The 12187-nt window shown below is 40.6% G+C and overlaps 1 protein-coding gene across 1 annotated transcript; it reads right to left on the bottom strand.

Annotated features, from left to right (window-relative positions):
* Positions 1–5687: 5687 nt before the first annotated feature.
* Positions 5688–11639, bottom strand: LOC110490943 (sialic acid-binding Ig-like lectin 13). The gene is made up of 7 exons (XM_090199556.1): positions 11481–11639; positions 10754–11137; positions 9886–10191; positions 9489–9755; positions 8025–8124; positions 7857–7914; positions 5688–7542 (listed from the first exon to the last, which is right to left on the bottom strand). The coding sequence occupies exons 1-7, from the start codon at positions 11563–11565 to the stop codon at positions 7294–7296; spliced, it is 1449 nt and encodes a 482-aa protein (XP_090055682.1). The 5' UTR covers positions 11566–11639; the 3' UTR covers positions 5688–7293.
* Between the last annotated feature and the right edge of the window lie 548 nt (positions 11640–12187).

The raw sequence follows: 12187 nt of genomic DNA, 5'->3' as shown, positions 1-12187 counted from the left end.
CCTTGCTGAGTGGCCTTTCAGGTTATGTTGATATAGGACTGGTTTTTATTGTGGATATCGATAGTTTTGTACCTGTTTCCTCCAGCATCTTCACAAAGTCCTTTGCTGTAAGTTCTGGGATTGATTTGCACCAAAGTACGTTCATCTCTAGGATAAGGAACGCGTCTCCTTCCTGAGCGGTGTGACAGATGCGCGGTCCCATGGTGTTTATACTTGCGTACTATTGTTTGTACAGATGAACGTGGTACCTTCAGGCGTTAGGAAATTGCTCCCATGGATGAACCAGACTTGTGGAGGTCTACAATTTCTTTTCTGGGGTCTTGGCTGATTACTTTTGATTTTCCCATGATGTCAAGCAAAGAGGCAATGAGTTTGACGGTAGTCCTTGAAATTCATCCACAGTTACACCTCCATTTGACTCAAATGATGTCAATTGGCCTATCAGAAGCTTCTAAAGCCACAACATAATTTTCTGGAATTTTCCAAGCTGTTTAAAGGCACAGTCAATTTAGTGTACGTTAACTTCTGACCCACTGGAATTGTGATACAGTGAATTATAAGTGAAATAATCTGTCTGTAAACAATTGTTGGAAAAATTACTTGTCATGCTTAAAGTAGATGTCCTAACCCACTTGCCAAAACTATAGTTTGCTAACAAGACATTTGTGGAGTGGTTGAAAAACGAGTTTTAATGACTCCAATCTAAGTGTATGTAAACTTCCGACTTCAACTGTATGTGTACATTTGTTTTGCTACGCTAGTGCACACAACGCGAGCAGTATGGTCAGCATGTAAGTTGGTCAAATCTAATGTGCTACGCCAAACAGTAGCTATCCTGTAACTCCCAGTAATGGATGCCACAAATCTTTGATTAGATCACAGTATCTGGTGTAACAATCAGTAGCAAAGAGTACTACACTGATCATACTGTATTTTCTTACAGTATGTTTATTTTTGAATGGCAATTTCATCATGACCACCAGTAAAGTTCAAGGAATACTTGTAAATCTGTGAGAGGAGTGTGGTCATGATCAAACTGCCATTCAGCTCCTCGTGAGTCATCTGCTTGAAATCCAGCATAATGTCTAATCCCTCGAAGGATACAGTTCATGGGATACAGTTCTGCTACAATGACACACACAGGCAAAGGAATTATGTTTCTGTTTCCAGAATCCACTCCAGGAAGAAGCCCAGGCACCACGGTGTTGTCTACAAGACAAAACACTTAAATAAATTATACTCTATTGTAGTTTGAACGACAGTTGAACTGTGCCAGGATAACAGAAACATTAGGGTAGACTAGTTGAACATTTATACATGTGCACGGGCACAGAGATTACATTTACAACAATATCTAGCCTAATAGAAAATAATATAGCATAACCCTCAAACTTTGCACAGGGACCAGACCGTACAAATGTACCTAGGTAGGTAGGCATATATGCCATGTCTATCAGGCATGCTTTGGCAAAACATGTTGTGGGAAAAGTTTCAGATTTTACCACAGTAAATTGTTGTATTATTGTCTCTCCTCACTGTTTGCTAGTAAACTTAGCTAGCTAGCTTGCTGGATATGCAATACTTGTTATTTACATCTGCTTGGAATCGTATCTTGCGTCATGCTTATAATTTTGTGAGATTGAAATGCATCCACGTCGTAATCATAACCAATGTCAACCCTCGTCAATTATGTTACATAGCTAGCTAGTAAAATGATTTACAGTTGCTGATGTTACACTTTTGCTAACAAGTTACAAACGCGAGGCGTGTCACATAACAAGTTATCAGGCGCCAAGCTAACTAGCGAGCTAACTCCAGTCATGCGCTAACATTTGCTGGTAAACCTAACTTCAGTTGGCTGGTTGTCACGTTGTAGTTTGCTGTTTAGTAGCCACATTTAGGCATACCCTTACAAAAATGTTCTCATGATGTCACGCCCTGGCCTTAGTTATCTTTGTTTTCTTTATTATTTTGGTTAGGTCAGGGTGTGACATGGGGGATTTATGTGTTTTGACCTGTCTAGGGGTTTGTATGTTTATGGGGCTGTTCCCTGTCTAGGTAAATTGTATGTCTATAGTTGCCTAAATTGGTTCTCAATTAGTCTATCGTTGTCTCTGATTGGGAACCATATTTAGGCAGCCATATTCTTTGGGTATTTTGTGGGTGATTGTTTCCTGTGTCAGTGTTTGTGCCACACGGGACTGGTTCGGTGCCAGTTCATGTTGTTATTTTGTATATGTGTTCATGTTTTGTTTTTCATATTAAAAACCATGGACACCTACCACGCCGCATATTGGTCCTCCGATCCTTCTCGCCTCTCCTCTTCAGATGAAGAGGAGGAAAGCCTTGACACACAGTAGTACAATGAAAAAAGCAGCATGTAGTGAGAAATTAAAGCATGTATTATTATGGTCTGTGTCTCACTGTTTTTTGGGTAAAGTGACCACATTATGCATATTGACTACTCACTCTACTATAGCAAAGCATAGGCCTAGTACACTCTTAAACCCCTTTAACTCATGGTGAAAAACCTCAACACACGCTGTTTAGTAGTGTAGTGTACCCTTTTAAACCTTGGGACCTGGATATGGTAAGACGAATGAGAGTCTGAAACCTTAATGATTTAAAATAGTTTCTGGTGCTTCTCTCTTCAGGGATCCTGAGTGGTGCAGTGTTCCAAGGCACTGCATCAAAGTGCTAGAGGCTTCACTCCAGACCCAGGTTCAATCCTGGGCTGTATCACAACTGGCTGTGATCGGGAGTCACATAGGGCGGTGCACAATTAGACTAGCGTCTTCCAGGTTAGGGGATGGTTTGGCCATCATTGTAAATAAAAATGTGTTCTTAACTGACTTGCCCAGTTAAATAAAGGTTAAGTTAAAGTAAAGTTTTTAAAATTCAGTTGGCGAGAACCACTAGAGCCAGAGTCTCCCTCTGCAACCCGAGACAAGCACAACACCCCTTGACGGTAAATTATTACAAATTGCCAAAGATTAGGATACAAATATATCTCACATTCTCCCACATTTCATGTTGGCGACACAGGGAACCGAAACATTAGCAAAAAACGTTACTACTAATTTTCAAAGCAACTATTTTACTTTTTTTTTATGTTACAGACAAACTAGGACCAACCATTGTAGCCTGGCTCTCACTTTATCAGGATTCATCAGTATAATCAACCAACCTCTTTTGACCTTGGGGGAGGGGGTTTATTTATTTAATGCAATATATTGCTATTGTACTATGGTAACACATAATTAAAAAAGATGGTACCATATGATCATGTTTTTATAATTGTGCTTTACCATGGTAGAATGTATATGGCAGGTTAAAACAATGGTATTTCCATGATCCACATCTATACTATGGTAAAAATGAGACAATACCATGGTATTATTTAGGTGCATGCCTGTACCATCATACTTCAAAGCTAAAATCATGGTACATTTCCATGATTCAAATCCATGCCATGGTATAAATGATGCAATACCATGGTAATATTTAGGAACAATGGCAGTACCATGGTAGTGCCATCATACTTCAAGGCTAAAACCATGGTGCATTTAGATGATTTAGACTATACCATAGCAAACTCAGCAAAACAAATAAACATCAATTTTTCAGGACCCTGTCTTTCAAAGTTAATTTGTAAAAATCCAAATAACTTCACAGATCTTCATTGTAAAGGGTTTAAACACTTTCTCATGCTTGTTCAATGAACCATAAACAATTAATGAACATGCACCTGTGGAACGGTCGTTAAGACACTAACCGCTGACAGACGGTAGGCAATTAAGGTCACAGTTGTTAAAACTTAGTACACTAAAGAGGCCTTTCTACTGACTCTGAAAAACACCAAAAGAAAGATGCCCAGGGTCCCTGCTCATCTGCGTGAGCGTGCCTTAGGCATGCTGCAAGGAGGCATGAGGATTGCAGATAAATTGCAATAAATTGCAATGTCCGTACTGTGAGACGCCTGGACGGACAGCGGATTGTCCTCGCAGTGGCAGACCACGTGTAACAACACCTGCCCTGAATCGGTACATCCGGACATCACACCTGCGGGACAGGTACAGGATGGTAACAACAACTGCCCGAGTTACACCAGGAACGCACAATCCCTCCATCAGTGCTCAGACTGTCCGCAATAGGCTGAGAGAGGCTGGAATGAGGGCTTGTAGGCCTGTTGTAAGGCACAGGACATCACCTGCAACAACATCACCTATGGACACAAACCCACCGTCGCTGGACCAGACAGAATGGCAAAAAGTGTTCTTCACTTATGAGTCAAGGTTTTGTCTCAACAGGGGTGATGGTCGGATTCACGTTTATCAGCGAAGGAATGAGCCGTCATGGCCTGGGGCGGTGTGTCACAGCGGTATCGGACTGAGCTTGTTGTCATTGCAGGCAATCTCAAAGCTGTGCGTTACAGGGAAGACATCCTCCTCCCTCATGTGGTACCCTTCCTGCAGACTCACCCTGACGTGACCATCCAGCATGACAATGCCACCAGCCATACTGCTCATTCTATGCATGATTTCCTGCAGGACAGGAATGTCAGTGAAAATAAACGCAGGTGGCTTGCAGGAAAAATAACTTACAGTACTTGTATTTGTCATCTGCCCTCTTGGTGCTGGCATCGGCTGTATCTGAGCTTCTAATGTTATCTAAATCCAACTTTTGCTTTCAAATCTTCCCTATATTCTGGTTGAAACACGTATTGTTGAATTTGACCATGTAGTTAATAGAACATCAAAAAATACTCAATGGTTGAATTCGTGTTGAAGCCGTTGTCTGGTCAGTTCTTTGGTTTTGCCCAAAGGATTGTGTTGTTGGTGTCAGCTTCCTTTTCCCCACCACAAGTTGTAGTCTTTCAGATACTGGAAAAAAAGTGTCTGCTTGCATATTTAGCAATGAATCTGCCAATAGGAACTTCGCTGAAAGACGTCCAATGTCTCCACCGAACAAGGACAACCATATATACATGCACAAACGCGTATAGTGCGATCAGTATAACAAAGTCTTCACGAAATGCCACAAAGTACATCTCACTATCACGTTTCAGGTAAGACCCAGATGCAGACAGTGTCGAAGTAACAAGTTTATTACTGGTACAGGGGCTGGCAAAATGACAGGTCAAATGCAGGCAGAGGTCAACAATCCAATGTGGTGTGGCAAGGTACAGAACGGTAGGCAGGGTCAGGGTAGGCAGAATGGTCAAAACCCGGGAAAAACTAGAAAACAGGAAATAAAACAGACAGGAGCTAGAGGAAAACCGTTGGTAGGTTTCACAAAATATATGACTGTAGGCCTCCCGAGTGGCGCAGAGGTCTAAGGCTACTGCATCGCAGTGCTGTGCAACTAGAGATCCTGGTTCAAGTCCAGGCTCTGTCGCAGCCGGCTGAGACTGGGAGACCCATGGGGAGGCGCACAATCGGTCCAGCGTCGTCCAGGTTAGAGGAGGGTTTGGCTGGCAGGGATGTTATTGTCCCATCGTGCTCTAGAGATTGCTGTGTCTTACTGACATATTGTAATGAAGTATAAAGGCATTGGATGTTTTCAAGCTATCGCCCAAAGAATCAACTCTAGTCATGACTAATCATGATGGTTTAATTATGATATCATTTTTAGGCATGAGATACTGTATGTAAAATGTTGGACCAATAAGAGCAAGAGATTATGGACATTAAATGTAAAGGTTTTTATTACAATGCAATTAATAAACAACAAATTCAGCCTCAATTTCTTCTCTTGCTCAACATAAAAACTGATAAGTACAACATTGAAATAGACATAAAAAAATAGATCATATTGTTATTCTGGCAACTGCATTAAAGTAAAAGAAAAATAGTGACCAGTAGATTTTATCATCAGTCTGGAAATGTACACTTACTTCACCAACTTCCTGTCTTGCATCAGGCCATTGTCTTTCCAACTAATTGTGTTTCTTCTTTCCTCAGTCATCATTGACTTTGTATGGCCTTAAACTGCATTCAGTAGTTGAACGCAATAAACAGATGCTCTGTGAAATCAGTACTCAAAATAAATTGGTTAAAATAGAGAGTATCATCCAACCACCACTGTAGTAACAGTTAAACACTTTTCATCACAGAAAATTCTACAAATATGCAAATAATCAAAGAGCACAAAATGGTGAATATAACAACTAAATACTAATAGAAAACAATTACAAAATGCATACTGCCCATAAAAACAATTAATATCCATTGGCAAAACGCTTAAAATGCACTTTTCTTATTCACTTGTGCATAGACCCCATCTAGGTTGTTAAAGGATCTGCCCCTTTTTTTTTCAATGTTCGCCTAAAATGATATACCCAAATCTAACTGCCGGTAAATCAGGCCCTGTTGCAAGGATATGCATATTCTTGGTACCGTTTGAAAGGAAACACATTTATGTTTGTGGAAATGTGAAAGGAATGTAGGAGAATATAACACAATAGATCTGGTAAAAGATACTACAAATGCAAGAGAAAGGCCATAATGCATTATTCCAGCCCAGGTACAATTTAGATTTTGGCCACTAGATGGCAGCAGTGTATGTGAAAAATGTTAGACTGAGCCAATGAATCATTGCATTTCTGGAAAGAAAATGGTATCAAGACTGCCCAAATGTGCCTAATTTGTTTATTAATAACTTTTATGTTCAAAATTGTGCCCTCTCCTCAAACAATAGCATGGTATTCTTTCACTGTAATGGCTACTGTAAATTGGACAGTGCAGTTAGATTAACAAGAATGTAAGCTTTCTGCCAATATCAGACATGCCTATATCCTGGGAAATGTTCTTGTTACTTACAACCTCATGCTAATCGCATTAGCCTACGTTAGCTCAACCTTCCCGTGGAACGGACACCGATCCTGAAGTAGTTTTAACTGGAGGTTAAACTGCTCCAGTTTCAACTGACCTGAGCCCTAGGACCATGCCCCAGGACTACCTGACATGATGACTCCTTGCTGTCCCCAGTCCACCTGACCGTGCTGCTGCTCCAGTTTCAACTGTCCTGCCTTATTATTATTCGACCATGCTGGTCATTTATGAACATTTGAACATCTTGGCCATGTTCTGTTATAAATCTCCACCCGGCACAGCCAGAAGAGGACTGGCCACCCCACATAGCCTGGTTCCTCTCTAGGTTTCTTCCTAGGTTTTGGCCTTTCTAGGGAGTTTTTCCTAGCCACCGTGCTTCTACACCTGCATTGCTTGCTGTTTGGGGTTTTAGGCTGGGTTTCTGTACAGCACTTTGAGATATCAGCTGATGTACGAAGGGCTATATAAATAAATTCGATTTGATTTGATTTGGAGGTTCCTGGGCCCCTCTCCCGGTCACACTGACTTCAGCGTATTCACTCTCCTGCCCCTGTTCCCTGTCCAGGGCTACAGCTGGGGTCTCTTTGGGCCGAAGTTTGGAGAAGTCTATCTCACCGTAGTGGATCTCCTCAGGCTGGTCTTCTGCTGGTTCCTCTGGTTCCTCTCCGGTCATGGCCTGATTAGTATACGCCATCCCAACTGGGGAGTTCTGTGGAGAGAACACAGAAAGGAAAAGGTGTCAGGAACCATACTTTGTAAGAATAATGAACTGATCATTTTAAAGGCATTAAGTTATACAACACATTACAAATAGGATGTGTAACATACTGATATCAATTGCTATAAACTGACAGAAGAACAAAGTTCAACAAATATGCTGTTATTATTTGTTGTTCTTACAGGATGTGGCATCATTGCTATCGGTGTGGTCTTTTCACCCTAAATTTCCTCTTAAATTATTTTTTTTGTACTTCCTTCATTGCATTTTGTAGATGGGTTTTAAAAGTTTAGCCTTATTCCCACCTGTCCCAGTGGATTGTCTGTCCTTTCAAGTCCATCAGGGAGCCTAGATGTTCTCTTCCTGGAAGACATTTGAGAAGACTTTCTGAATGCACTGAGAAGGATTTCATATACAAAAGCACAAACACAAGATAAATACACAGTTTTGCAGAGGCCGGGAAAAGATTTTACCATCCAAAGAAAGTGATCAGGATGATTAGCAAAATGACTCCCAAGGTTCCTCCTGCTCCTGCAATTCCCAAAACCCTTGGGTTAAGAGGCTCTTCTTGCCCTGAAAATACAGCATATATTATGGTAATTTCTTTAAAAAACCTCTCTAAAGTATACTATACACTTCATTCAGAAAGTATTCAGAACCCTTGACTCTTTCCACATTTTGTTACCTTATTCTAAAAATGATTAAATAAATGATTCTTATCAATGTACACACAAGACCCCATAATGATGAAGCAAAACAAGTTTTTAGAGATTTTTGCAAATGTAAAAAAAAAAACACAAAAAAAAAACACTTTGCATAAGTATTCAGACTCTTTGCTATGAGACTCAAAATTGAGCTCAGGTTCATCCTGTTTACATGACCATCCTTGAGATGTTTCTAGAACTTGATTGGAGTCCACCTGTGATATATTCAATTGATTGGACATGATTTGGAAAGGCACACAGCTGTCCACAGTTGACAGTGCATGTCAGAGCAAAAACCAAGCCATGAGGTCGAAGGAATTGTCTGTAGAGCTCTGAGACAGGATTGTGTCGAGGTACAGATCTGGGGAAAGGTACCAAAAAATGTTTGCAGCATTGAAAGTCCCCAATAACTGTTCGTCGTGAGCTTCATGAATTGGGTTTCCATGACCAAGCAGCCACACACAAGCCTAAAATCACCATGCGCAATGCCAAGCGTTGGCTGGTGTGGTGTAGAGCAGACCTCCATTGGACTCTGAAGCAGTGGAAACTGCGTTATCTGGAGTGATGAATCATGCTTCCCCATCCGACAGTCCGACAGACGAATCTGGCAATGACGGATGCCAGGAGAATGCAATGCATAGTGTCAACTGTAAAGTTTGGTGGATGAGGAATAATGGTCTGGGGCTGCTTTTTCATGGTTTGGGCTAGGCCCCTTAGTTCCAGTGAAGGGAAATTTTAACGCTACAGCATACAATGACATTCTAGATGATTCTGTGCTTCCAACTTTGTGGCAACAGTTTGGGGAAGACCCTTTCCTGTTTCAGCATGACAATGCCTCCATGCACAAAGCAAGGTCCATACAGAAATGGTTTGTCGAGATCGGTGTGGAAGAACTTGACTGGCCTGCACAGAGCCCTGACCTCAACCCGATCAAACACCTTTGGGATGAATTGGAACGCCGACTGCGAGCCAGGCCTAATTGCCCAACATCAGTGCTCGACCACACTAATGCTCTTGTGGCTGAATGGAAGCAAGTCCTCGCAACAATGTTCCAACATCTAGTGGAAAGCATTCCCAGAAGAGTGGAGGATGTTATAGCAGCAAAAGGGGGACCAACTCCATATTTATGCTCATAATTTTGGAATGGGATTTTCAACAAGCAGTTATCCACATACTTTTGGTCATGTAATGTATATCTAACCAAAGATTGTGTCCTATGTGCCCCTGTGTTACCTTCAATAGCTAGAAGCACTTTCATTGACTTCTCAATGCCGTGATCATTTCTTGCTTCACAGTAGTACATCCCTCCATCACCAACAGTCACATTGATGGTGTAGGTCTGTCCAGATGCTACCTGTGTTGGTTTACCCCCACAAATCTGGAACCAGGTGAAGTTTGTCACAGGAGGGTTGGCTGTGCTGCTGCACGTCAGATTCACACAACTGCCCACTGATACTGGATCAGCTGGACTGAGGGAGGCTGAGGTGTTTTTAGGAGAGACTGGGGGAGAGGGGTTAATTAGGAGTGTATCTGGTATTTTGAATAGTCTGATCAATACCAGTCTATGACATAATCATCAGTGAAAACATAATGACAGAATGATCTACAGGATCCAGGGACTAAATCTTACATAAAACGTTAAGCGTCATGGTATGTTCAGCTGTCTTGTTGCTTGTTCCTACTGGGTAGACTGCAGTACAAGTGATGTTCTTCTCATGATGAAGGTGTGAAGCAGTGAATGTCACCGTGGAGAGAACAGATTTGGTTTGATCTGAATTCTCTTGCAGTTGGTTCTCAGGTGTAAACAGGGTTGGGAGAGTCCATGTCAGTTTAGGAGAGTGTTTGGGACAGGGAGCTGCAGCAGAGCAGTTAAAACTGACAGGCCTCTCTTCCTTCATCTCACCTGAGACAGTAATCTTGGGTCTGAGAGGCAAATCTGTAATACATTGCAGGTTGACTTATTTTACACTCACGGTTGGGTAGGTTACTATCTAAATGTAATCTGTTACAGTTAAAAGTTACCTGTCCAAAATTGTAATCAGTAATGTAATGTACGGATTACCAAAATGTAGTAACATAATCTGATTACTTCCAGTTACTTTTGGAATCCATCAAACACATTTGGTGTGTTCATTGTGGTCTCTGATTTAAACGTGCACCTTTTTTCAATGCTGAATTGAATGTCATTGAGAAAACAGAAGTGTCATAACGTATTTGTATTCCGCAAACATAATTTCTGAATTTAAATGTAATCGAAAAAGTAGTCATCTACTTTTTCAAAAGTATCTGTAATCTGATTACAATTTATTTTTTGCTGGTAACGTAAGTAATTGCAGTTACCGTTGTTTGTAATATATGATTACATGTAATCAGTTACTCCCCAGCCCAGTTTACACTGACAGCCACACTGTCCACTTGTTCTTATTCTACTTGTGTAATTTGATGCAAGGACTCTAAACAGAATTTTTGGGGGGATAAACAGTTAAATTGTCTCTTACCTCTGACAACTATATGAACAGACTTCTCAGGGTCTGTTGCGCTGAATGGTCTACTCTCAATTCTGAAGAAGTAGATGTTAGTGTAACTAGAGGTTACATTGAAGAAGACTGTGGTGCAGTCCTTCCAGGACATGTTTCCAGTTATCTTCCCTTGATAGGTGTTGTATGTCTTACTACTGTTAAATATCACAGTGTTAAGCCTGCCACCAAAGTATGGTGATTCTTTAATCCACACTCCGGAGGTAATTACTGTGCTGTTAAATGTAGAGCAATCTTGAGGAACATCAAATGCACATGGGATTTGAACACAGGAGCCACTCAGTACATCCAATTTCTCTGGCATTGTGGTGATCAAATGTCTTTGGCCAAAACAGGCCAAAACACCTGCAATATCAAGGTCAACATCAGAGAGGTTATGTGATATTTTCAGTAGTCTCTGTCGATATTATGCCATTATAGTTCAATAAGATTAACTTATTTCAATGTACAGGTGATTCATGATACTGTATGTCGAGATTACATGCCCTAGACTGGAGCGTACACATATATGGAATACATAATAAGAATGTGTTTGAATTGAGACAATTAAACTGCAATTATCCGTAGTCAACTGTACTCTATAATCACATTGAGAAAGATGGAAATATAGCTCATACCATAAAATGGAATGACTTCCTCTTTGTCCTGTTCATAACTACAAATAATTGGAGCTGTGTGGAAAACTCACCTGACATAAAGAGGCCAATGAGAAACATGTTGTCAGTACTACATGCCATGTCAGAATTCACATTCACCTGAAACGGTACAAACATACACTTAATGGTAAAGTAGCCTAACTCACACAACACTCTGAAATCAATTTTTCTGCACCTACTCAAATGGCATTGGAGGAGAAGATCACTTCAGATTTTCACCTTCAATGAATGTTGAAGAGTAGAGGAGAGAGGATGCAAGGAGTGAGGAAGACAAGGCCAGTAACTGAAAGGTAGATGGTTTGAAGTCCTGAGCCAACTACGTGAAAAATATGTCTGTTCCCTTCAGCGACTCACTTAACCCTAATTGCTCCTGTAAGTTGCTATGGATAAGAGCATATGATGCATTCAGAAAGTATTCAGACCGCTTGAGCTTTTCCACATTTTGTTACATTACAGCCTTACTCTAAAATTGATTAAAAACATTTTCCTCATCAATCTACACACAATAACCCATAATGACAAAGCAAAAATTAATAAAAAACAGAAATAGCTTATTTACATACACTACCAGTCAAAAGTTTGGACACAGCTACTCATTCAAGGGTTTTTCTTTCTTTTTACAATTTTCTACATTGTAGAATAATAGTGAAGACATCAAAACTATGAAATAACACATATGGAATCCTGTAATAACCCAAAAAGGGTTAAACAAATCCAAATATATTTCATATTTGAGATT

The sequence above is a fragment of the Oncorhynchus mykiss genome, chromosome 15 (genome assembly GCF_057628025.1).
Source record: "Oncorhynchus mykiss isolate SJ-2025 chromosome 15, ASM5762802v1, whole genome shotgun sequence".
NCBI lineage: Eukaryota > Metazoa > Chordata > Actinopteri > Salmoniformes > Salmonidae > Oncorhynchus > Oncorhynchus mykiss.
The sequence above is the reverse complement of the archived record's forward strand: the minus strand, read 5'-3'. Positions and strand labels throughout refer to the sequence as shown.